The sequence below is a fragment of the Marmota monax genome, unplaced genomic scaffold, assembly GCF_021218885.2.
Source record: "Marmota monax isolate L192 unplaced genomic scaffold, Marmota_monax_Labrador192_F-V1.1 WCK01_AAM20220418_F8-fsc00062, whole genome shotgun sequence".
Classification (NCBI taxonomy): Eukaryota; Metazoa; Chordata; class Mammalia; order Rodentia; family Sciuridae; genus Marmota; species Marmota monax.
The window spans coordinates 9,267,817-9,294,557 of record NW_026695221.1 but is presented as its reverse complement, the minus strand read 5'-3'; the positions used below and the strand labels follow the sequence as shown (position 1 = coordinate 9,294,557).

General features: G+C 51.6%; 1 protein-coding gene across 6 annotated transcripts in view; it reads right to left on the bottom strand.

Moving 5' to 3' along the window:
* The window catches only part of Kirrel3 (kirre like nephrin family adhesion molecule 3), a 555,957-nt gene that overhangs the window by 5,700 nt on the left and 523,516 nt on the right, over nucleotides 1-26,741 (bottom strand). For 3 of the 6 annotated variants that reach the window (XM_046432698.2, XM_058575268.1, XM_058575269.1), the window contains exons 8-16: nucleotides 21,927-22,032; nucleotides 16,644-16,792; nucleotides 15,669-15,796; nucleotides 14,566-14,692; nucleotides 10,617-10,717; nucleotides 7,962-8,160; nucleotides 6,651-6,686; nucleotides 3,130-3,312; nucleotides 1,666-1,775 (exon numbers count right to left, since the gene is read on the bottom strand). In XM_046432698.2, coding sequence (XP_046288654.1) covers nucleotides 1,666-1,775; nucleotides 3,130-3,312; nucleotides 6,651-6,686; nucleotides 7,962-8,160; nucleotides 10,617-10,717; nucleotides 14,566-14,692; nucleotides 15,669-15,796; nucleotides 16,644-16,792; nucleotides 21,927-22,032 — 1,139 coding nt within the window. The remainder of the gene's footprint in view (nucleotides 1-1,665; nucleotides 1,776-3,129; nucleotides 3,313-6,650; nucleotides 6,687-7,961; nucleotides 8,161-10,616; nucleotides 10,718-14,565; nucleotides 14,693-15,668; nucleotides 15,797-16,643; nucleotides 16,793-21,926; nucleotides 22,033-26,741) is intronic. The other 3 variants (XM_046432700.2, XM_046432699.2, XM_046432701.2) reach the window with 3 other exon arrangements.

The window sequence follows — 26,741 nt, the reverse complement described above, 5'->3', positions numbered from 1 at the left end:
AAGACACTTAGTAACTTAGAAGTGTACCATTGGGGGTGTGCCTTAGTAAGACTATTTTTTTTTAATTGAAAAAAAAATGCTGGCAACAGAGCTCAGTAGTAGAGTGCCTCTGGGTTCAATCCCCACTATTGCAAAACAAACAAACATATAAATGGATAAATGAAAATAAAGTATATGGGAGGATTGGGCACATTATATGCAAACACTACACAATTTTATGTAAGAGACTTGAGCATCTTAAGATTTTGGTATCATTAGGGGGTCCTGGAACCAATCCCCATAGATACCAAGGAACAACTGTACTGATTCATGGGCTCTGAGCTCTTCAGGGCCTCACCATGGCCCTGTATCTTATGCCCATTTCATAGATGAGGACACTGAAGCTCTTTACCCCTTGCTCTGCTGTTGCTACTCCAGCACATTCCTACCATGACAATATGCACCTCAAGTTTCTAGCATAGTTGTTATAGTTTGGATCTGGAATCCTTCTTCCCGAATGGGCCTTTGAGTTCCCTCCGATTGAAATATTCTCTCTGTCTCAGACAATTCTATACCCTCAGCAAAGAGTGGGGTTCACTGGGTATCTTGGTAAGAGTAGCGGGGTATTTAGCAGAAGGGTCTTGCTGAGGGCCCTGTGGCTAGCTTCCCCTTGGGGAGACCTTCATCCCCTCATGCCTTTCATCTCCTGACCTAGGTAACAACCCTCATTACTATGAGGTTCGTGTATCGAAGGCTTGCTCCTCAGTGCAACAATGTTCAGAGGTGGGGTTTTGGGTTCTAACCTCAACAGTGGATTAATCCAATGACAGATTCAGAATTTGATGGCATTACTGGGAGGTGGTAGAAACTGTAGAAGGTGGCACCTTGGAGGAAGTGTACCATTGGAGGTGTGCCTTTGAAGGGTCTATCTTACCCCTGACCACTTCCTTGCTCTCTCTCTGCTTCCTAGCTGCCCTGAAGTGAGCAGTTTTGCTCCAAATGCTGCTTTGCCATGTTCTTCTGCCATGATGCTCTGTCTCACCCCAGGCCCAGAAACATTGGAGCCATTAACCATGGACTGAAATAATGAGCCAAAATACATCTTTCCTCCTTCAAGTTGTTTTTCTCAGATATTTTGTCACAGTAATGAAAAGCTGACTAACACAGTTGTCTAGGCTTCTGCCTGGACAGTAAGGTGGATTCTGAGTCATGAAGAGGGATCAAGAAGAGGTACAGCAGGCTTTATATCACTGGAGAGGTTCTGAGTTTGCTTCTGGTGGGCAATCCAGTTCCCAAAGAGGAACCTATGCTTCTTACGGACAAGTTTTGGGGGAAGGAGAGAGGAGAGGAATGTACTGAGTATCTATTATATCTATGTGTGTGGAATTATATATAGCAACGTACTATGGCAATTTAAGCCTATGGACTCTCCCTGCTGAGTGGTCAGGCTCTCTGCGGGCAGGGACTGTACCTTAGATGTCTTCAAGTCTCCCAGGTCACCAGGCGCAGTACAACAGGCCCACAGATAAATGTTTGTTGGTTGAGACTGTGTGCCTGGTCTGTTGTAGAGCATCTCGACTGATGCTCTGCTTCTCAGAAGTGTCAAGGACATTGAGAAGCCTCCAGTCCCAGGACCTTCTGGGGACATGGTCACAGGGTATGGTGGGGAATGGGCAGCATTCTTACCATCAGCTGCTTGATGGTGGAGTGCTCTTCCGCCTCCCGACCGGAGGCAGGCTCCTTGTGGACAATCTCCACTCGGATATCGTTTTTGGCTGACACAACACCTTTCAGGTCTGGACATAAAATAGGAAAGTGTAGGCGACAAATTCAGTTCTCACCCTCAGGGATCAAGGCCCGAGATGTCATGCTCCCCCACAATTGCCTGATGCCACCCTTCACCCCACCACCCTGCAGGATTTACCCTCCCTTCAACCCCTGAACTCAGCAGCTTCACCAGCCCCCACCCCCCACCCCCTGCCCATAGAACATCTGTGTGGATATGCTGTGGACTATGTGGGCCTCTCGGAGAGGCCAGCCACACACGGGCCGCCTGGCTCCCTGATGCATGCACTTCAGGCATTTTCCCTTGGCTGGAGAGGTGGTCCTCATCCATCATCCACCTTACTGATCCTTACTTCCTTCTAGAAGCTTCTCTGACCCACTCTACCAGGCTCTGTTCTCTCCATTCATAGAACCATGACTTAGTGTCAGAATGGACCTTAAGATCTCATAGCCAACCCCTCACCCAGAACAGAAACAAACACACAGGGGTCCAGCTTTTCCTGTTGAAGCTTCCATGATGGAAACTTTACTCTTTCTACAAGAGGTAGCCTGTTTCTAGCTGGAGAGCTTTCTGAGAAAATTCTTGCTAAAATATATTCTTCTATAATTTCTATTGGAAGGCAGTAAAAGAGGTCCTGAGAGGGCATAATTGTGGGTAATCATAGGAACTAGGGCTGCTTAGCTAGACTGGAGAAAATGTAAGGGGAACCCTGGATTCCTTCCAACATGTAAGGGCTGAGTGGTGGAAGGAGCAGACTTATAATATTGGTGATTCACTTTGTGCTTTCTGCTCATCGAAGTTTAGAGCCAAGTAGGGTCATAAAACTTCAGTCATCCAACCCCTTAATATCACAAATGAGGAAACTGAGGCCTGGAATAGGTATGGTTTTCCCTGAACCACATGGAGGAAGAGGTGGAACTAGGGCCTGCACCTCTACTGCCTTCACTTCTGCCATTCTGTCTTCCCCTTGCACCTGTCTGTCAGTCACACAACTTCAGAGCTAAGCCCAGTGTGGAGATCTGGGTGCAGAGGATTCTTCAGAGCAATTCCTTGAATGTTTTTTTTCCCCCTGGGTAGGTGACTGGCTTTTCAGGTTAAACTTGCAGCCCTGGCAGAGCAAGCCACTTCTTCCCCCTGGATCTGTATACTCTCCGTGACGAGAGTGACATATTTGTCCAATCCAAATTGTTGGCTGCCTTCCTTGCTGGATGAAGGTCAGTCTAGTGCAGTTCAACCTCAGCTGCATGCCCACTGGGTGCAGACACCCCACAAGGCACTGCAAGTGAAATGACCACATCAGACCCATCCCTGCCCCAGGAGCTCACAGCACTGTTAGGGCCCCGGTTCATTGCACTCCTGCTTACTTGCTCTCCGGGGAAGTCTAAGCCTGGCCTTTTTCTCTGTCCCCCTCCCTGAGATCCCGGGTCTCCCTCCCGTACTTCTCTGGGAACGGGCACAGCAGAAGGCCACAATGGTTGCCATTAGGACGAGGAAGGCCACACCAGCTCCTACGGCCACCCCGATGATGACGGCCATCGGCACAGACTCTGTGGGAGAGAAGCAGGCACGGCTGATGAGGGACGGGGGGCAGGACACTGTCCCCCCAGGACCTCACCCAGTCCCCTTCCGTGCAGCCCCTGTCAAGCTGGGGCCAGACCACTGCCACATGGGCCCTTCTGGGTAATACCTTTGTGGGGCCTGGAAAGGCACAGGCAGAGTCCCCCCAGAGTCAGCTCTGGGTGGGACTGTGGAGATGGGGGTGGAGGACACAAAGTGGAGGGAGAGCGTGGAGGAACAGGAAGGAGGGACAAACGCTGGAGCAGACACAGAGAAGGGAGGGCGGGGGAGAGGAACACTGAAAATACAGGGTGAGGCTGGCTTGATTTATTGTTCTTTGGCATTAAACAAGGAATTTGTCATGTGGTGGCTGGTGAGTCAGAAGTCCTGGTTTTTCTTTGAAAAATGACTATGGTCACAGCCCTTGTTTGTTCAGTTTGTTCCTTCCTTCTCTTCCTTTCCCCAGGTACATGGAGGATACGTGCAGACACCCAGCTGTTAGTTTTGAGGTTGGAGGCAGCCTCCCCTCAGGGCCTGCGGGGCATCATGGGTTGGAGCCCCCAGGTGTCCATATCTCAGGAGCCAGGGGGACAGGATCAGAGTTCCCTACCCCACTTCTCTAAGGAGAAATGACCTTTTCCCTTGACCGGCCTGCTCCTCCAGCTCTCTCTGAGCACCTGGCACCTGTTGCAGTGTGAGAGCATTGGGAACCCCAGCTAGGCCAGCCCCCAGTCCCTGCCTGCAGTCTGTCCCCTGGCCCAGCTGTGGGGATGGGGGGGTGGTGAAGAGGGGTTGCACTACCAGAAGCCCTGGCCCTTCTATGACTGATATGTGGCCTGAACACACGGTTTGGAACCCCCAAATGACCATCAGGAATAGAACTCGAGAGTGTTGGGGCCGGTGACCTTGGGGCTCACTGAATCCAAGGTTTCCATTTGCAGACAGAGGTACTGAGCCCCCCAAAAAGTCAAGTGATGTGGTCAAAGACACACAGCTGCAGTAGAGCCAAGGTAAATCCAGGTCTCCTCCTATTGCCCCCATCCCATCCAGCTCGGTCCACTGTGTCACATGGCATCCTCCAAATCTTAACATGTACTGTCCAGCCCAGACTGCTGGCTGCTGGAGTCCTGGATCCATTAGTTCTTCCAAGCTAACTCTACTTCTCTTGTCTGCAAAAGGCGGGTAATAATAGTGCTGGCCTCAGAAGGTTATTGCGGGGCTGAGATGAAGGACTGTGTAGGAAGGCCTTGGAGCAGGGCCTGGCACCCAGCCCTAATGCCAGTGTTTGTTCCTGTTGTTGTTCAGGAAGGGGTGACTATAGCAGATCACAACCTTAAGGAGAAGCACGCTCCTCTGAAAGACTGAGCCTCATCGCCCCCCTCCCCACCTTCATCAGTGTGGATGGACTTTGTGACAGTGTGGTGTTTGCTCTGGACCGTGGTCCACCTACCATGGTGCTGGGGATGGACCCCAGGGCACACGCATGCTTGGTTAATACTCTACCGCCCTCATCCCTGGGTGTTTTCTTGATAGGATGAGATGAACAAATCCTCACACCTGGGTCCCTAAGGCACTGCTGGAAGGGTGTGGGAGGTGGTGGGGACACCAACCCGCAGGAGCTGGTGCCTCTTGGTTGGCAGCGTGTGATTAAGCTGGTCCATTCCTTTGCCACCCTGGACCTGCACACTAACCCATGTGTTATCTACCTATGGGTGGCCGAGACCACTGCAGAAGTGACAGAGGACGTGACCAGCAGGAAGTGGGGACAGCAAACACTCAGGTTGGAAAGGGAAGTATCTGGGTTGCTCTTAACAGTCAGGAACGAGGAAAGGGACATGACCTCAGGGAGTTTGCTTTGACAAACAAATGCTACTGTCTCTTGGTTTAATTCCATTAGGAAAGGAAAACTGCTTTGACAACTCATTGGTTCTCTGCTTTTGAAATTTATAAATTGGGGTTTGATTTGTTTGTCCTCTGATTCCTAGTAAACTTTCTTGGAAAAACTCAGGGCTTGTCTCAGCTGAACTCAGAGCCAGGTCATGACTTGTCCTCACATCCCCGGACTCGGAATCTCATCTGTAAATCCACAGAGCTGGGGCAGCAGTATCTAGGGTCCTTTCTGACTAGTGGCATTCTTGAATCCGTGTTTCCTGGAGTAGTTAGCAGCTGCTCCAGGGTGAGGGAGCTGCCATCTTGGTTGGAGAACTGTTTCCAAGCAGGTGGGCAAGGGTGGAGGAGGAGGGGGCCTGGGTGGGGGAGGGCTCTGGGTGGCATCCCTTCCTCTTCCTGGTGTTTCTTCCTTGCCTGGCCTCCGGAGGTCTGGCCTAGGCAGCCTGGGCAGGCAGGTCCTCTCTCTCCTCAAGGAGTTGGGAGGGGAAGCTGCCCTCCCTCAGCCTCGACTCCATCCAAGGAGGGAGACTGGGCATGAGGAGTCTCAGACACCATGGGAAGAAAGTGTCAGAAAACTCCAGATGAGTGCGAACAGACAGACATGGAATGGAGACAGGATGGAGCTACCAGAGGTGAGGGAGTCCAGATAGTAGAGCAGGGGCCAGCTCTGTGTGTGCTGCATGGGTTGGCTGTGAGCTGGCCGTGCCCTGGATTGTGCCCAGAGAGGAGAGGTATGTGGGCCCACCTGGAGGGGTAACATGGGCCAGGGGCCAGTATGGGCAGAAAACTGAGACAGAAGACCCCCTGAGTCCTTGGTGAGAACTTATTTCACCCTGTGGAGTCTGATTTACCCTGTCCTGGTTGTGTGTGTATGTATGTGTGTACACAAGTGTCTAGACAGAGCAACTAGGTCTAAGGAGTCTGATGACCACTCTGCTGCAGATGCAGGGGGTGTGGGGGCTGGGTGTGTGCATTGCCCAGCAGCCTCGGCCTGGTGGTGAGATGACACTTCACGGGGGAGGAGGAGGAATGCCAGCAAGCAGGGTTAAGCAAGCTGCAGCAGGGGTTGGGAGGCAGGCTTCCTGGGAGGCAATGGGGGAGAAGTCCGGGAAGCTTGGAAATACAGGGGGTCAGGGGCTGGGGCTTGTGAAGAGAAGGGAAGGAAGGAATGGAAGGGACAGGAGCGGAGCCAGTGTCCTGGGGAGGAAGGAGCCCTGGGGCCATGGCAGCAGACAGGAGACAGGTCTCTGGGGTCCCTAGACCCCAGTTGGCTGGGAGGCCCTCTCCCGCTGTTCTGACTGCACTAAGCCCTCCATGTAGGGAGGGCAGGGATGTTAGTGGCCTGCAAAGGCCTCCCTACCCCATGTCAGTCCCCTCCCCCACTAGCCAAGAAGTCCCTCCCCCATCCCAGGGAAGTTCTCAACATCTCCTTCCGTACCTGCTTCCAGCCCGGCTCCCGACTTCATTTCCGAACCTGTTTGGAAATAAAGCAAGCGTCCATAGCCAGGGCCTGGCTGGCCAGGGTGGGGTGGGCGGGGATTGGCCACCTGGAGGGGGCTGGGGCAAGGGGGGCTCCCTCCTCCATCACATCCCTGGACTGCCCCAGAGATCCAGGCTCGCCCGACTGAACTTGGAGTTCATTCAGACTGACTTGGACACTCCAGAGGGGGGTGGAGAGAGAAAAGTCAAGCCTGGGAGGGGGTGTGAGGGTGGGTGAAAACACCAAGGGGAGGGCACGGGGGTGGGGCACCGAGGGGAAGACAAGGAGGGTAGGCAACAGGGGGCCAGGAGGGTTAGGATGACAGGTGGATGATATTATGCAAATTATGTGCAAAGCGTTATGCAAAGCAGCTCCTATTAAGGTAGAGGTGGTGGGAGACACTCTGAGATTTGACCCTTAGGTGCGATCGCCATGTGATCCCTAGAGGCCTCAGGGGCTCAGCTGGGACCACCTGCTTGGCCCTGAATCTTTTTTGGGGAGGCCCAACCTGGCTGAACACCATCCCTGGAACTCCCTGGCTGAGCTCTGACTGGCCCAGGGGCAAGTTCCAAGCCCATTTCAGGAGCAGCAGCGCTGCTGGCTGCATGTGGAGCTTCTCTGCAACCAGCCCGCAGTGGCCCTCTGAGGTTCTCCACCTGGTAATTGGTGCCCAGGAACTTTGAGCAGAGACTGGAGTTCTTAGCACCTGTCTGACAAGGAGCTGGGGCAGTCTATGCCTGGGGTCACAGTGGGGGACTCTTTTTCCTCCCTTCATGCCAACCTGGCTGTTCTGCACCCTTTTGCCCAGTCTTCCTTTTATAGCTCTGTGGTCCACGTCTCTACCCCTGGAACTGCTGATGGTCTGGGTCCTGCCTCCCCACACCAGGGATCTGGACCCTCAGGCACCACCCCCTAGTTTTAGCTTGGCACCCCCTGCAGGACTTCTACCCTATCATAAGGGCACTTTGGCATCAGGCCAGCGCCTACAAGGAAGGGCAGAGGGTGTAGAGGTCAGGGCCTTTGGAAGCTTCTGGGCATCTCAACAGGACTGGTTAGCCCAGCTTGTTCTGTGGTCACCTTTCCCTGAAGTATTCTGCCACTCCCAGAAATTTCTTCCCCTTCTGGCTTCCCGATGGGGCTGGTGCCCCTTGCCTCAGAGAGGAGCCAGCCAGGGCTGTGTGGCAGGTAAAGAATGCTGTGACTGGTTCTCGGACCTGCCTTGCACCCTGCTGGTCCCCAAGATGCTCTGGTGACCCTGGTGGCCCTCACCTTGCTCCTTGAGCCGGATGATCTCGGTGTCAGAGCCAAAGCTGTTCCAGGCGGTGCAGTTATAGATGGTTTGGAAGTCCGCCCGGACAATGTTGCTGATGGTCAGGGTGGAGATGACACCCTCCTCCGTGCTGACCGTCTCCACTGTGTAGCGCCCAGACGTCCCCGACTCCAGCACATTCTCCTTCCAGGACCAGGCCTGCCAGGGTGCCCAGAGTTAGTAGGAGACCCCTATAGGCTGCCCATGCCAGGACCTCAATGCCACCTCCCCACCCCAGGCACTGACACGGCCAGGCTCAAGTTCATGCTTACTGCCACACACTACCAATATGTGTACACATGAATACTTGCACACACATCACATACATAAAACAGTGCACACCATCGCACATCACCATGCATGTATACACATAACATACCACCCACATCATGGTACACACATGTACCATACACCACAAACATGCATCCACACCTGCACATACTGAAACACATATAAACATCACAACACACACATACAGGCACATCACCAATATGTATATATACAGGTACATGTGCGTGTCACACTACAAACACATTGCATACACACTGCACTATACACATATATGTGTACATACATGTATATACACTACACACACAGCATATATTCACACATATATACATGCATATATAGCACACTATACACATATACATGTATACACATCACAAACACATATACGCATGTACACACAGAAGTTAGGGCCATCTCAGAGGCCATTTCCTTCCAAGGAGGGCCTTATGCACAACTGCATTTGGAACATTTTCTGGCAAAGAGGGACTCTTATGGTGACAAGCTGAGCCCTGTGTGTGTCTTTCTCCCATGTGGACCTCCTCATGGGCACCCTGTGCCGTGCTGCTGACTCACTCAGCCTGAGGTAGCCCAGAATGATTCATCTAGTGTTGTGAATTGGCTTTTTCAAAAGTTTACAGGGAAGATAATTTAATTGTTTTCAGAGTCATTACATGAACATTGCAAGCACCTCAACTTGTAAGTCTCTTGCACATAACGGCTCGCAGTGTTCATGGGAACTCAAGTCATGCCAGTTAGTGCCCAGAGGCTCCATCCAGGTGAGCTGGAGCAGGGCTTTTCAAACTCTGGACCAACCTCTTCTTAGTGGTGGGGCTGCCCTGTGCTCGGCAGGCTGTTCACAGATGCCCTGGCTTCTACTCACTAAGACACCAGCATTAACCTTCAAAGTTGTGACAACCAAAAATGTCTCCAGATGCTGCCAAATATCCCCTGGGGGACAAATTGCCACTTGAGAATCACTAGCTTACAGTTAGGTATCTGTGAGAGAACGATGGTGTGGAAATGCTCAAGGGTGATTGGATGGGATGTTTTACAAGGGGCATGTGTTATATTTATGAATTATGTGTGTGTGGTGCTGCGGATCGAACCCAGAGCCTCTCACATGCTAGGTAAGTCTGGGAATCTACCAGTAAGCTACACCCCCAGCACTTTCGTATTTTGTTTTGAAACAGGCTCTCAGTAAGTTGCCCCAGGGTCTCAGTAAGTGGCCTCAAACTTGTGATCCTCCTGCCTTAGCTTTCTGAATAACTGGGATTATAGATGTGAGGGCTTACATTTATATATTTTTTAAAAATTAAAAAGTGAAGTGAAGGGAGAGGCATAAGTATTAGTTCAGTGTGTGAGTTTTTACAATCTTTTGGTGAATCTTTCAAACAATGAATGAACCAAATGCCTGAGAAAATGTGTAAGAGCAATAACATTCTAATAAAATCTTAGTTTACTAAGATGACAGTTACTATTTGCACAGACTGATGTCTCAGGCATACACAGGCTCTCACAAGCTCAGCACCTGGCCCCACCTGACACCACCCCCAGGCACTGCTGCCCTGTGGAAAGGAGGGACTTCCCTGTGGAGTTGACCCTGAGCAGTCTTAGAGCAGGACTCTCCTAGGCATTGGGGATTGCTGAAATAATATCTTTTCCCCAATTGTGCTACCGAGTACTCTCTTTTCATTACTTTCATGCCTGAGCTTCTGCCAATTTCAGATGGATTTGGGTGCAAGACCGTCTCTTTAAAAAAATGCAAACACCTGGGAGTGGGAGCAAGGGTGGGCAACAGTTCACAGGGTGCCTTGACTGTCTTTCAGGGTACAGCTGGAGGAAGGGAAGAATGGATCAGTCATTTCAGAGGAGAGCACTTATGGTGCAGGATGAGGGGTTCCCTGTTGCCATTAAGGGCAGAAGAGACTCTATTAGAGAAGGGCTCTGGGAGGCACAGAAAGCAGTAGCCAACTGTAAACTCCACTCAGCTTATGATTTTGCCAGACTGGCCTTGAACCCAGGAAATAGAAGAAATCATTCATCTTTCCCCTCTTCCCCAGGATGCAGATTTGGTTAGAATCATTAACCCTGAGCTCAGCCAAATGGCAGACACATCCTGGGAACACTCCTGATCCAAGAAAGGAGGTTGCCTGTAATTGTTCTCAGGATGGGTTCCCAAGAGAGACAAGGTAGGTATGATTTTCCTTGAGGAAAGTGAGTCTGGGAGGCATGCCCCCACTGGCTGACTGCTGGGCTCTTGGCAGAGGTGACCCCTGGGCTTCTGGGGGTGGGGGCGCCAGGCCTGCCCTGTTCCCTGGAGCACTCACTATTCTGTCTGGTGGCGGTGTGCTCCGGATGAAGCATTTGATCTGGCCTTTCTCACCGTGGAGGGCGTGCTGGGTCTGGGTGCTGGAGATGATGGGGGGTCCTGTTGGGGAGACAGCAACACATTAGGGATCCAGGAAGGGCAAGTCTCCAGCTGGCACCCTCTGTGGTGGGTTCAAAAGTGTATTCATTAATCCAAGCATTCAGCAAACATTTACGGAAGGCTCACATGTGCAAGGTAGAGTGCAAGGTAGGCGACTTGAAGATAAATTAGGCATTAAGTTGTAAACCTCTCAAGGGATCATGAGTGAATGCTTCTAAGTCAGAATCCCCAGAAGACATAAATAACTGTAATAAAAGGTGGTGAGCGTTCATAGCACAGAAGCAGTGCAGATAAACTGCCAACCGACTTCAGGGGAGAGAGAATAATTCTATCTGGCGCTCTGGGAAAGCTTTAGGAAGGAGGTGGTGAACCTGGGAAGCTCCACAATGGGGGCAGGCGTCATGATGAAGGAAAACAGCCCTAATGAATGTCTCCCGCCCAGGCAGCTGTTGGAGTTCAAGCCATTTCTCAATTCTCCAGTAGAGGGCGCTCTTGCCCAACAAACTGGCTGTATTCGGTCAGGTTCCTCCGAAGGAAGAAAAAGGGTGCTGTCCCTCTACCAGGGGCCAAAATCACCCAGGATAGGTGAAATGTGTTGGCCGTGTTCACAATCTTTTTTTTTTTAATATTTATTTTTTAGCTTTAGGTGGACACAATATCTTTATTTTATGTGGTGCTGAGGATCGAACCCAGTGTCTTGCACATGCTAGGCGAGTGCGCTGTTACTTAAGCCATATCCCCAGCCCCATGTTCACTATCTTAAGCCAGTGTGTGTCTCAGTAGATCCTGTAGTTTATAATCTTGTCTCCACACACATACCTAGATGGCCCTAGTGAGACCACAGCTCTAAAACTGACCTCAATATTATCCCATCCAATATGCGTGCAGGTTCGACATGTTTATGGGTGGCAAGTTCTGAGAGTGCCTGTCACATTTAGCACATCAGGCAACAGGGAGAGTCCACCCGAAGCAGAACTTGTTCTATAGTGCTTCTTTTCCAGTTCTGCCAGTTATCTAACCTAAGTCTTTTCTGTGTGATCCCAACCTGACATTGAAAGTGGGAAAGAGAAACAGCTACTACAACCATTTGCTCAGCTAATTTTCTAGCTGGGATAAGTGGTTGGGGGATGGGGTGTGGTTGAACTCCCTTCCCCATCTCAGGGGTGATGTCTTAGGAAAGACAGATAAGAGTAATGATGGGGAGAATGTGCAAAATTATGCTGGGAACAAAACAAAAATTGCTGCAAACATAATTGCTGTTTATTAGCCACCTTAATTAAAACAGATTTGCATTTCCATGAGTAGCTCTCAGCCAAGGGAAAAAAGGTATTGGGAGCCACTCCCATGGCTTCTCTTGAGGTTAGGATACAAAAGGTTTGGGAAGAAGTGGGTAACCTCAGGGCAGGGACTTCCCCCTTCAGATGGCTGTAAGAGTGGGCTAAGCCCTGCCTTCTGCCTTTGAATCTCTTTGGCTCCAAGAGGCCTTTGGTCTAAAGAGATGAGATTCCATGTTTCTGGAACATGGATGGTTCTTTGATTTGCTGCTGGGCTAAACAGTGATGATACCATAAAATCTTTTCCTTTCACTTCCCAGGAACTACGAATTCCCAGAGGGGTTCACAAGATTCTAAAAACTATCAGCAAATGCCTATGCATTTATGGGCTCCTTAAGTGAAAACAAAAGCCAGGATAAAAAATAAAAATGGGATTGAGGGAGTCAGCCAATGGCAAATATCTTCCCCTTCCTGCAGCTACCTGGTTTAAGCAAGCTCAGTTGAGATCCGTGCCAATTTATTCCCCAAAGGGTTCTGGCCTGCAGGTGCCCAGGAACAGGGATTTATTGTGATGGGAACTCAGCTCCATTCTGGATGCTTCTATGCCATCACATGCCTTTGACACGTGCCTGGCCCCTGTCCGAGGGCTTCACTACCTGTCCACCTATTTTCCAAAGCTGGGGACAGAAGGTTCAGTTTCTGATGGGGCTTGGCAGGCTCTTCTCCCTGAGCCACTTCATCCAGCCTCCTGCCCCAGTGCCAGGCAGCCCTAGACTGGCAGAAGTAAACAGCAGTTTCCTTACTTCAATCCCTTCAGCCTTTCTCTGCCTGGCAACCTAGGGGAGCTCTTGCTGAAAGACGTGGAGGTTGAGAGAGAGATGGAAAAATTAAACCCCAGGAGAATGCCAGGGCCCAGGCTGCTGTGTCCAGCCCAAAGCTTGAGTTCCCCAGGGTGCAGGTTGGGGTGGGGATTTCTACTCTTAAAAACAAAAACAAAAACAAAAACAAAAAAACACCTCTTTTAATTTCCATTAAAGTGCTTGAATGTCTACAAGTGACAGAAAGATGTCAGCCCCTCCTTATTCACCCTTTTCCCCAGAAATGAGGATGCTCAGTTAATAGCTTCTGGCTCCAGGACCCTGGAAGGCACTTGTGAGTCTGAGGGTCCCAGGAGTGTGGACTGCAGCTGGCAGCAGGCGTGGACAGCCTGACTCCCCAGCGCCCTCCCCAGAGTGGGCAGTGGGAAGATGGCTGGTTCACTGTGGCCTGGTGCACTGAGCCGAGTGTCAGACACCGGCCCGGCAGGAAAAGGCTGCAGCCTGTGTTGCCATGGATATACGGAGGCGCGATCAGATGCTGTTATTTTTAGCCCTGCAGTGCCAATTTATTGGTGGCATCCTGGGGACACACAGGAAGGCTGGAGCGCTCTGGAGCTGGGGTTCTGCCCTGGACAGGTGGTCTGTGAACGCTCTGGTTTCTGGGCAGATTCACCCTCTCTCTGGGGTTGCCATACCTGTCGGGGAGGCAGAGGAAAGGAAATACACCTGGAATGGGAGCTGGCTAATGGGGACACAGAGGGGGATGCTGAGGAAGCACCAAGCTGGTTTTAGTTCTCTAGCAAAGGGGGAGACTAGATGAGGCTGTCAGTGGGCAGCTCCCTGGGTGGAGATGAAGCCAACAGGATGATTTCCCTCAGAGAGTCCCCTCCCAGGCCCCTGTCTGGAGCCAGATCTAGAGGCTTACACAGTTGGGTCTGTGGCTTAGATTTTTGATCCCAGGTAGCCTTTGGTGGGAGCAGGGGTCTCCCAAAGGATCATGACCACACCAGAAATGGGGTCAAACCCTTGGAGGTGGCTGAGGGACATGGCCTTGGTGTCTCTCACCCTCTCCAATAGGTAGCTTTATCACAGCCCAAACACACATCACAGTGGGGACATTGGGGTTTCTGTTTTGGCACCACACCTTCTTGGATCTGGCCTGGGCTAGGTCCCAGCTTCTCCATGGCCACCCACATTGGCATCCAGATCTGATCTGAAGATCCTGCCCCTCTACCATAGCTATTGACAGACTCCCACTATTACAACACTGTCCTGCTGTCATTATTATCGTTGTGTATAGTAAGACATGTTCCTCGCCTTCAAGAGGACCCTACACACCTGGTCCCTGGGGGTGGTGACAGCTCTCCACGGCTGAGTGGCTCTGTGTGATGGGAAGAGTCTGGCCATAAAAGTGGGGGATGTGCCTTTAAACTCCGCATGGCCAGGTCAAGATCAAAGGGCAGACAAGGGATATGGTCACAAGGGTGACCTCTGACTCTTTTCCTGTCCAGGATAAAAAATCATCAGCTACTATGAGACCCCTTTAAACATAACAAAAAGGAGAGACGTGATCAGAAAACCCCCCAGGTTCTTCTTCACCTCCAACCTTGGCTCTGACCAGGACTCCAAAAGGGGCAGACATAACTACTAAGGACCATAGCTGGAGGTGGTAGCAAGGCCCAGAGCCAGTGACAGTCTCTTTGGGGCAATGCCTGGTGCACCCTCCGCCCCAGCCCACCCTCCTGGGGGGTCTTACCATTGACAGTCAGGGTCACCTCGCGCTCCCCAGCTCCTACCCGGGGCACCACAGCCCGGCACACATACTTCCCAGCATCCTCCTGGCGGACAGATTTGAGTGTCAGGGTCTTCTCGTTGCTGAGAACCTAGAAAAATGGGGGAGGGTCAGACACAAAGAGCGGGGGGGGGGGGCGAGGATTCACTCTTTTTGTCTCTCATCCTGGTGGCTGAGAGGCAGGCCTGGTAGTGAGTAGGCGACAGTGTCCTGGTAAAAGCCCAGGTGGGAAGGCAGTAGGCAGACTGGGCCCTGTGGATGTGGAGAGCAGCTCCCACCTACACAGAGACGCTGCTGCAGTACGTCCAGGTGCAGCCCTGTGGGCAGTGTGTGGAGGGAGGACTCCCTGGCTGGGTACCCCCAGCTTTCCAGAGAGAGGGGATGCTGACCATCCTCTACCTTCAATGGCTCATCCTCTCCCAGGCTGGCCATGGATGAGATTACCCTGTGGCTGAATGGTGGAGGGTCCTGGACCTGTGTTGTCTGAGTCAGGTTCAGTATCCCTTTGGGACACAGTTTGGGGCGATGACAGGAATGTAGACTTTGGCATTAGATAGGTCAGTGATTGAGACCTGGCTCTGGCAGCTAATACCCGTGTGGCTCTGGTCAGTTACTGGCCATCTCAGAGGCTTAGTTCCTTCTGTCTCCCTCTCCTTTCTTACTCAAGGCCCTCACTGCTGCCCCTGTGGAGGGTCGTCTGGCAAACTCATGAACACTATAGAATACATACATTTCAAAAGAAGACCCCAGGAAGAAAGCAAAGGGTAACTCCAAGGTTAGGGGTAACATTTTGGGCTGGGAGAGAACTGAAAAGTCTTTCAAGTGACTTCCCCCAAACTCCATATTACTGACTACCTGCTTTTATAAGGTTGACCATAGGGCAAAATTGCAAAAGCTGAATGTGTTCAGGGTGAGATGGGTACAGGTGGGCACCTGGGTTCCCTCTCCTCTTTATGGGATCCTCTTCTGGAGGCTGACTCTCTTCACCTAACTGTGAGAGGGGCCCTCCTGTCCTACTATGCCCCCACCCTGCCAGAGGTCCCCTGGGGTCAGCGTGGTGGACTCACCACGCCAGAGCCCCGCTTCATCCATACGATGGTGAGGGACGGGTTGCCAATCCAGGCGCAGCTGAAGACTGCATCAGAGCCCAGATCCACGAGCAGGGACTGGGGCTCTGTGGTCATCCTGGGTCCAACTATGATGGGGAGGAAGAAGAAGAGAGGCGTCAGGTGGGCTGGGGAGCTCCCGCAACCCTCCTGCTGCCCCCAGCATTGTGACAGAAGGAAAGGAAAGAGCAGGGTATTGGGCCATCTCAATCCACTGGGCCCATTCCTTTACCCTTCTACCTGGGCTGGACCTGGGGTCTGGGATTGGGAAGTGAGAAGGAGACCCCTGTCCCCCACACTCAGCCTTTCTTAGGTCCACAAGAAGTAGGCAGTACCATCCCTAGAAAATGTGCTTGAAGCCATGTGCTGTGGCACACACCTGTATTCCCAGCTATTTAGGAGGTTGGGGCAGGAGGATCACAGGCGTAAAGTCAGCCTGGCAACCTAGTAAGACTGTGTCTCAAAATTTAAAAAAAAAATGGGTCTGGGGGTGTAGCTCAGAGGTAGAGTGCCCTTGGGTTCAATCCTCAATACTGAGAAAATAAATAAACAACAACAACAACAACCACAACTAAGAAGGAACAGAAGAGAGCTTGGTCCCTTTCCCTCTCTGTGCCAGGTGATAACAGGTGAGAAGGCAGCTGTTTGTAAGCCAGGAAGGGAGCCCTCACCAGAACCAACCACACTGGCACTCTGGTTTCTGTTGTTTAAGTCATCCAGACTATGGTAATTTGTTATAGCAGTCTGAGCTGGGTCATTCTGAAGATCAAAATAAGCATGAAACCCTAGACAAGGAAGCTTTTTGCAAAGTACAATGCACTGTACGCTTGGGAAGCATGATGTTTATGTTGCATGCAATGAATCCAGCCATGGTTCCTCCGGCCAGAGACTACCCAGTTCTGCTCATGCAGAGAAGCTCCCAATTTCTGTACTCACAATAGACGTCCACCGTGCGGCTGAGGTTGGTGCTGCCCAGGGCATTGGTCACCTCGCAGGACACAGGCTCTGAGAAGTACGTGTAGTCCACGGTGGTTCTATACACCTCCCCAGAGGCCTCCTTGATGATCTGGCCCCGCTTGGCCCATCTGCAACAGAGGCCAGGGTGCTGGGTGCATCTCGAATGCAAGGCCATCCCTCAGGGAGCTGGATGCCCCCATCCCACAAGAAAGCAGCTCTCTCAGGGGCTGTCTCTGCACAGGGGTTATTTCAAAGGCTCAGGAGGAGTTGGACTTGTACCCTCCCATAGGTCATGCAGGCGGTGGGCTTTGGGGCCATAGTCAGTGGCATTTGACAAGTGGGTTATTCGGGAGGGGTTATTCTGGAGTGGGTTATTCTTGGTTATCGGGCTGGCCAGCCCATCTGCCTGGCTAGACCATGGACAACCCAACTGTTGGACACCAAATAGCCTGGATGTTCTGCTCTGAGCTCTGTCATAGGCCCTACCCTGGGAAACATTGGAAAAGGGGTATGAATCTATGCCCTGGGAGTTCAAGGTCTAGTGATTACATGCCTGTGTACCAGTGTGCATGTGGACACACACGTCCCTACACACACAGAGAAAACCGAGGCCCCAGGAAGTTTGGTTTTCAAGCACAGTGAGATGTGGGAGGGGTGTGAGGTGCCTGCCTGTCCCTCTCTTCCCACATGCCCCCCTCTCTCAGCTCTCAGTCCTGACTCCTGCTCTCAGGGCGGGGCCCTTCTGGTGCTCCTGCTCTCCCTGGAAGGCCATTCAACCTCTCCCAGGGTTGGCGCTTGCTCCGATTCCTCCGCAGCCTCTGCTCTCTCACCTGCCTTTATTATTACAAGGTCACATCTCCATCAACCCTGATTCATAGTGGGGGGGAAGACAGGAGGTTTCTCTCAGATGCCAATCAGTACCGCAGGGAATGGAGGTGGCAGAGACCGAAAAGCCTTAGGCTTGGCTTGGTTCTGACTGACCCTGGGATGGCAATTGCTGCATTGGACCAGCTACCAGGTCCCTTCCATGTGTCTGCAGAGCTGCAGCCCCGTAAGGGTGCTTGCATGCATCGAGAATGTGTGTGCATGTGAGCCTTTGCACGTGGGTATGAGCGTGTACATGTGTGTGCGTGTGCACGTGTGTGAAGGTGGGACCTTTCCTTGCAGATCTCCAAGGAGAGAGAGCTCACCGCTTTCCTGGTATAATCAATCCTATTGAGGATAGCAGTCCCTCTCTTTGAAATCACAGAATTTCTAACCAGGTTCCTCCTATTGTAGCTCAAGGCAGCTTTAGGGCTGTGTCTTTCTGAAGCTGGAGAGGCTGCTCAGCCTCCACCTTGGTGCCCTACAGCCACGGCTCCCCTGTGGCTGCTGGCTGCTCTCTTCCCCTTCCTGTGCTCTTGGATCTTTCCTGGTACTACTGAGTCCCATCTCCTCCCTCCCCTCCATCAGTTCTTGGCCCAGTCTGGTCTAGTCCCAAAAGACACCACTTCTGTGCATCCCATGGAACACCTAGGCTGGCACCACACGGTTGTTATCTTGAATTAATATCGGGTAATTATTAAGAACACGATTAATAATAACAATTATGGTTTAACAACAAGAGCAAAGCATAGCTCCCTGAGAGCTTAAGGAGCTTCCCAACAAACCATTATGAGTTATTCATGAATCGTTTCAATTCCTAAGTTTAATTTAATGACCAGACTTAATAGTCAGGCACGGCCCCTGCCTGAGGTGGATTAATTCAGTTTCAGACACACAGTCGGGGATCTGTGTCCAGACCCTATTTCTTCTACTCGGCTGAAGCGAGGGGGTTGGAGCAGTGGGGAGGGCAGGAAGAAGCTCTGCTCTACCCAAGTCAGGCCCCTGCTCCTGGCTGCTTTCAGCACCAGGGGACTGGGGCTGAGGCTGGGGCTGGCTTGGGGCCAGGATTACTGGGTCTAATGGGCAGGCCCAGGTGTTTTTCTTCCCCAGGGCCTCTGGGAGAAGTTAGGCCTTTTCTGACTGGGGCCCTTAGGGAGGGGGCTCTCTCAGAGCTGTAGCAGGAGCTGGCTGTGGGGGTAGGATCCTCAGGAACCCAAGGCCAGGGCCTTTTGAGGCGGTACCCCTCCCTCCACTCCACCAGAGACCTCTGCTCCCATCTTGCTCAGCCTGTCCAGCCAGTCTTTCCTCCCACTCTTCTTCCCTCCCACACTAAACAGCCCTCTGAGGGGCCTTTTCACAAGCCCAAAGGCTCTAACCACTGCACTCCAGCCATAGCATGGGGCTGGAAACCAAAGAGCCTCCACCCCCTCTCATCTCTTCCCTTTCCTCCTGTTGGTCTGTGGCTCCTCTTCCTCTTGGGGGTCAGAACATTCTAGTGCATCTGCTGTTACTTCTACCGCCTCTCCCAGCCCCTCTGAAATGGAGTCAGCTTAAGCCTTTCCCAATCAATGTCTAATTTGGTCTGAACAAATGTAAGAGGATTAATTATTTATATCACAGAATCAGGAGGCCTGGCATGTCACAGCCCTCACACTGGAGCATTGAACAGCCCTGCGCTTCGTCTGGGCAGTGCCAGCCCCCCATCCTGCTGTCTGCTGGAGACACACAGAAAAACCTTCCAAAGAAAAAGCCCACAGCACCTCTCGCCCCAGGTCCCTGGGGGCAGCTGAAATAACAGCCTCTCTGCCCAGCCGTGCCCCTTTTGGGATGTTGGCATGGGGGAGGGCCAATCTCTAATTTCAGAGATTACAGCCTTTTAGGTAGACCAGAGAGGAAGCAATCAAGACGAATCAAAATAAAGAAACAAAGATCCCTGTAATCGTGTCAAAGTCAGTTGGGAAAAATCAATGTACTTATGTGATGGGATTTGCTTAAGGCTTTTCCCCCTGGGTTCCAACGCTGCATCTAGAAGGAGAATTTGGTGAGGTCTTGTGGGGGTGGGGAGGGGCTGAGCAGGTGTGGGTGGGCTCGGGTGCCTGCAGGTGCCCGCAGCCTCCTCTCTCCACAGCCCTTCCACCTCCTTTGTTTTGCAGCTCAGCCTACCCGGACTCTCCTGCCTTTTCCTGGGTGCCAGAGGGCTCCCCCAAAGCCTCTGGAATCCTGGAGGGAGCCCAAGCCTGCACTAACACGTTTTCAGGGCCCTTGGCTAATCATGATGGACAGTGATGAATAAGAACTAGTGCCCCTCCTGCTCCTCAGGGCTCCTTTATATAGGAGGGTCTCGCTTGGGGTTCCCTGAGCTCCAGAGTGGGACAGAGAGGAAGGGAATCCCACAGGATCTTAGTGTCTAGGGAAACCTGTATGTTCTCTGTGTGTTTATTAACTTTTTATTTGAAAAAAATCCCAACTTTCAAAATGAGAGAAGAGTTGCAATATAGCCCCGTTAACTGCCATCTTTTCTTTGCCTAGATTCACGAGTTTTCACGATTGACCACATGTGCTTTACAATGACCTTGTCCTTATTATCATTGGTCTTCTTGCTGTTTTTTTAAGTGGGTGGCCCTGGCAGTCAGGTTCAGCAGCCTCCTTTCCTGCACATTTGCATAACCTGCCACGGTGTGGGGTGGCCTGCTGGCAGAGGCTCTATCTTCTGGGTCTTATCCTGCTGTGTGTCCAGTCTCTGATCACTAAATACTCAGATGACCGGGATCTTGGCAGTGACAAGAAGTGGAAATTGGAATCTGTCTGTCCCTGTCTCTGGGATTCAGCAGTCATTTGGGGTCTGGTTGTGAAGGTGAATGGGGCAGGGGTAGGTCCTGGGTGGGGGCTCTCTAGGTGACAGGGGCTGCCCTGGGAAACTGGCATTAGCAGAGTTTTCTGGGCATGTCACACCTGGTATTTGGGGACCATGAACTCAGGGATGGGAGCAGACAGAGGAGAGCAGGCCTGGGGTGACAGTTCAGAGAGAAGGAGTCTTGGTTTTTCCTTCTGGATCTTTAAGTCACTTCTGGACAGACGCCAGACCCTAGCCATATCAGACCTGCCTGCTGGACCTGAATGGGTTGCACAATTTCTGGGAGCCAGGGGTCCTTGGCTTGGAAGGGACCCTGAAGGTCACCTGATCTTACTGCATCCAGGGTAGGGAAGGGTTAAATCAGGCAGGACAGATGGGTTTTCATCCTATTTTAAAATGTCCTTAGGGAAAGGTTCATGTCCTTCCTGGGTTCCTTGTTCCTAGGCTGCTTAATTATCCACGCTGCAGGGAGCTGTTCCTTATGTGCAACCTGAGTCTCCGCTGCCTCTTTGACCCATTTCCTTCCCTTCTGCCTGCTGGGGCTGTGTTGCCTCCTGTCTCCCCAGTCCTCCACTTCCTAAGGCCGGCTGCTTTCCTAGACTGAGACCATTATCCTCCTTGGCATTTTCTGAGGCTGCAGCTTAATGACCGAATCCGTGCAGAAGTGATGCCCTGGGCCCTGCCATGGAGCCCGGGCTGGTGGGAAAGGACAGGGCCGAGTTAGGGCGTTGGTGAGTATCACAAAGGAACATCCAAAGGAGGTGAGGTAAGTATCCTCAGCCTGCATTTGAGAAACTCTCAGATCACTTAGTTTCTGGAATCCTGTGTGGCGATGCACATAGGTGGGGAGGCTCCCAGAGGAGCAGCTCTGGGCCTTCAGAGATCGCATCCATCAGACGCACATAAGGAGCCCTAGTTTGATGCCATGCGCTGTGTTACATGCTGAGAGCCATAAGTGACTAAATTGCAGTTCTTGCCTTTAAGAAGCTCTGTTAAGAGGCAAAGATACAAGTGAGTGAGATCCTGTTTCAAAATAAAAAGGGCTGGGGATGTAGCTTAGGGTAAAAAGTCTCCTGTGTTCAATCCCTAATACTAAAAAAAAAAACCCCCAAAAAACAAAAAAACAAAAACAGTGATGGTTTTATCAATGTTGTGGCAAGAACACATGGGTTTTGAGGCTCCCACTGAACCCTGAGCAGTCAAACAGAGTCTAGTGACTCTCCTGACTCTTCTGGTGTGTTTTAACTTTTGTTCCTGAGCCTTTTTCCTTCTTTTCAGAAATACCGAGTAACCAAGCTGTTGGAACAAGAGGGGCACAGTATCCTGCCTCCTGTGGAAGAGGCATGCGTGCCGCATGAAGGAAGGGAAGAGTCCACCTGGCCAGCAGGTGGGTGGGTGTGGGGGTTATTTGATTACAAGGCTATCTGGACACCTGCAGTGAATCACACATGGTAGCCATGCATGGACGATAAGTGACATCCTACGTGACAGGCACGGGGTGGGGGGTTGAGGTCAGGCTGTGCCTCCACCGCAGTGATGCTCACCTGTACTGGGTGACAGCTGGGTTGGCCTTTGCAGAGCAGTGGAATGTGACGACGTTGTCCTCCAGCACCGGCTGCGGTTCCACTGACAGGTTGACAAGTGGGGGGTCTGCAGGGAGAAGAGATTCTCTTGTAGACGGGGCAGAGGGGGGGCGTGGAATTTTAGGGCAGAAAGACCCTCTGGAACACAAGGAGGTTAAGGCCAGAGATGCCACCATATGGCACCCTCAGAATAGCCACCATGCTTGAGGTCTTCAGAAAGAGGGGCTCAGCAGGAGGCTCCTGCTCCCTGGAGGTGCAAACCTCAAGGGTCCTGGGGGGACCTTGGCCCCTCTGTGGATTCAAGGCCTGCTATTGAAGTGAATGTCCCTCGGGGAGCTGCCATTGTTTGGGTCTCAGGAGCATTCTGTCCAGCCTCCAGCTTCTGGACAGAACAAAACACTTCAGGAAGCAGAGGAGAAGCAGGTGCAGGGTTTGGGGGAGTGTGGACCCCCAGCTCCATTTCAGTACCAGCTTCCTGTCTTTGAAATGTCTGTTTGTTTCTCTCTGTGTGAAGGTTCTGGGGCATCTGGTAACTTGAAAGTGGCATTTACAGCCTTTCATCAGCATGATCATCTCCACTGAGTCCTGACTGGTGTCACCAGTCCCTCAGCTCCCAGGGCTGGGGCTACAGTTTTCTCATTTGACACGATAAGAAGCCAAACTCTGAAGTGCTAAATGGTGGGAGGTGGAGGAGACAGAAAGTAAGAGAGAGAGGGAGAGAGACAGGAAGACAGGAACCAGCAACAGCAAGACACAGTGAGATCTACACAGATGGTTTGGGAGGAAAGCAGAGTGGCATGGACATGTTGGAGAGACAGAGACACAGAGGGTAACAGAGACCTGGGAGAGACTACAGAGAGGGACAGACAGACAGAAACAGAGAGGAGGGATGAGAGAGGAAGAGAGAGAGGTACAGAGATGAGGGAGAGGAAAGAGAGGGATGGGTACAAAGATGAGGGAGACAGAGACATGGGTGGACCAACAGACTGACAGACACGGATTGAGAAATGCAGAAGAGTAAAAAAAGGAGACAGAAACCTAGAGAAGCAGAGAGATGGGCAGAGACAGACAGACATATTTGCAGCGATGCATAATCACAGGAAAATTTCACACTGAAAGCAGAAAAGACAAAGGGAGACCCAGCAGGCGGAGACAGAAAATGACAGGGTGTTAGGAGAAACTCCAAACAAAATAACAAGAAATAGAGAAAAGGGAGAGGGAAAAACAGACTTGAGAGGTGGAAAAATGGGAATAGAGTTTGAGGGGTCTTCAGCAGAGAGGAAGAGAGGTGGAGATCAGCCCACAAATGGCCTCATGTCAGCCTGGCCCTGCCCTGCTCAGGGGCAGCTGCTCTCGACCTCCTCCAGGCTGGGTCACCCTGCTGCTGGGATCCCATAGCTCCAGACTCTGCCCCCGCGTCATCTGCACCCCAGGGGAGAGGAGGCCATGATCCAGTGCTCGACCCTCTCCCTTGTCACGGCCTGGAGGCCAGGCTGGCTTTCAACTTTAGGCTGACTTAAAGGGCACTTCAGTTCCCACGTGCTAGCCAGCACCCTGGGCTGCACCCCACCAGCACGCAAAGCAAATTGTGAAAGGTCATGAGGGTTTGCTAGGGGTTTCAGCCCAGAAAAAGAAGTAAGGAAGCCAGTTCTGTAGAGGCCATCAAGAAAAATACTGATCACTCTGATTCCCTGTGAAAAGAAGCACAGGGAAAAAGACTGTGGCCACTGGGTGTGGGCACCTAGTTGAGGCAGGTGAGGTTCTGAGACCCTGTAGCTGCGGAATAAGGCTGGAGGTGAGGTCAGGACTACTGACCCCCATGCATGCTAGTGCCATGTTTCACTGCCAGTGTGGGAACATAGATGTTGGCCTGTGAGGTGTCCACTGGACTTGTTAGGATCTGCAGATGCTGGGGAAAGAACTCCATGATCTGAGCAGTGGGTAGTTACCTATGTTGGAAGCCTATTCTCATAATATCTCCTAGTTCAGGATGGGAACTACATAACTGGGAAGCATCTGGTGCAGGAGCAGCTGGTCTGCTACCTTTTTGTGGGCAATTACAAGGCACTGTTGGGAGGTGGTGGAAACCTTGAGAGGCGGGCCCTAGTGGGAGGTATTTCAATCATTGAGCATGTGCTTTTGGCGGGGGTGGGGAATGCTGTGGGATCCTGGTTTCTTCCTCTTTCTCTCTTTCGCTTCCTGGTTATGAGGTGAGCCATCTTGCTCCACCATACTCTCCTGCCATGATATGCTACCTTGCCACATACCCAAAACAACAGGGTCAATAAACCGTGGACTGGAACCTCCAAAACTCTGATACAAAATCAACGTTTCCTTTTTATAAGTTGATTATCCCAGGTATTTCTTTTAGTGGTGGAAAGCTAACTAACACAGGTGGCTATTTCAACCAATAATGCAAATGGTCACAAAGATGTATCTGGCAAGGAATAGCCATGAGAACTCTCCTTCTACCTCCCAGGACCCTCGCCCACCCACCTAGACAATCCTACATCCTCTCCCCAGCTGCTGCCTACCAGCTTCGAGAGCAAGGCTGAATCAGGCAGCTGACCCTCTTTCCATGCAGGGCTGGTGGCTAAGCTGATCACCTGTGGAGACCCAGAGGGGAGGTTGCACCTTGCTGTGGAGAAGCATGTCTGGAGGCATAGGGGTTTGGTGATTGTCATTTGGACCCAATATGCAGCTGGCCCGTGTCCTCACATGATGAATTCCAATACTGTGAAACCAGCTTTTGTTTGAGGAAGTGAAGGTGTCATTTCAATAGAATCTAGGAACCCACCATAGAATTAGGGGAGAAATTTGAGGGATAGAAGGCCCATCCCTTAGCTAAGTGTCCTTTACAAAGTGTTGGGTTCTTGGGAGGCAGGGGAATGGAGCCCACCTATTGGAGGACCCTTCTTTCTGCCTGATGCTCCACCATACACCTGCCATTATCAGTTTAGCCCGTGGAGGCCTCTCTTCTGTTTTCTCCCTTCCTTTCTGCAATATGTTTAGTCCCCAGCCTGTCCTGAAGAGCCTCAGGAGAGCAGCCCCAGGAGGGCTCCACACACACATCAGTTTTACCTGCACACCTCCACTCCAGACTCAGAGATGCCTTCTCCATTCCTCTCCCGTCTCCTCTGGATGTGCAGGATATGAATTTCCAGGAGTCTGCCAAGCTCCCGAAGTATAAATAGTTTATGTCATATCCAACTATTAAACATGATTTTAATCCCACTTGTGATGTCGGCTGCGTAACTTGCAGGAGGGCAGCTTTGATGTAGCTAGTGGAACTGAGATCACATTGAACAGATGTTACAGCTGAGAGTCTGTTAGTGTTTCTATCATCAACCTGCGTGCGTGTGTGTATGTGGGTATGTGTGTGTTTTCAGGGAAAGTATTACACGGAGGAGGGGGCGGGAAAGAGAAACTTCATGACTCAGTGATTTTATAGCACATCCATTTGAAACTTGGCAGCTGGACATGGAGTCCAGATGTGGCGAGGCTTTGGGAGTGTTAAGCTTTCTCTCCCATTACTCAATCTGGGGGCTTTGTCTTCCGTTGGGTAACATATAAAGACCAAGGGAAACAAACAACAAATGTGCTTTTGCTGAGTCTGGATGCTTCTTGGTTGACTGAGAAAATGAGCAGGTTTGCACAGGCGGCTCTGATCCAGCCCACGGTGTCCACGGCAAACAGTCGGACGCTTACAGAATGAACAAATGAATCAATGGAGGAGGAAGGAGGAGGCGGAGGGAGCTGAGGGAGAGGCTGTGCTTTTGCTTGGCAGGCACTTATAAACACCTTCTGGTTATGGGAGATGGAGTCCAGGGGCAAATGGATAAAGGCCTGTCCCCTGTTAGGGCTGGGGGGGGGGCTCCCTGGGGAGTGGCTGCCATGTACCTGTGGCTGTTTGTCCTAATGCATTGGCTACAATGCTCCTAATGAGTTAGGCATGGTGCTAGGGGCTGACGTAAGTGATTTAATGAAATTCTCACTGCAACCTCAGGAGGTAAGTCTGACTACTGCCATGTATGAATAGGAAAACTGAGGCACAGTGAGTAACTAACCAGGTGAGTGTCACTCAGTAAGTGGCAGATTCAGTATTCAAACCAGGAAGAATGCCAAGCCTTAACGACTACCCTGTGCTGCTTTGGATGGGTCCTTCCAGGAAACCGGAGACCAGGGTTCTGAGCCTGACCTCAGTCATGATGCCTCCCTCCTGATACAGTTGAGATGTCCTTGGAAGCAAAGTCAGGCAGGGCCCAGAGACCTGGAGAGGCCCTTGACATCTTGATACAGACCCCAGAGCATGTGCAGCCTGGTAAATTGATCCTCTTGCTGGAGTGCATCTAGAGGATGTCTTTGAATAGCCGGGTGGGCTATTACTATGATGACTCTCTTGTTGCTGGAAGAGGTTCTTCTGGGTGATGGAGAGTGGCCTGGAGCAGAAACACTGCTACTTCCCCCCTTCCCTGCCAGGGTCCTGGCTGCTGTCCTGGGAGAGTCAGCTAGGTTGTCGGTTTTGTATGGGATTCTGTAGCTGGTATAGGTCTCCTGCCCAGGATTGGGGGAAGGAGATCAGGGGCTCCATGAAGTGGCCACAGATATTCGGGGGCTTGGATACCTTGTGCCTCCCCCAGATCTGGCTTTTGTCTAGAGAGAGCGAGCTCTTCTTCATGGTCAATCCTAGAGACATCATTGGTCAGATCAGACAAGAAACCCGAGTTGGGGGTGGGATGTGAAGATTGACAAGCTCAGGCCTGCCAAGCTCGGGAG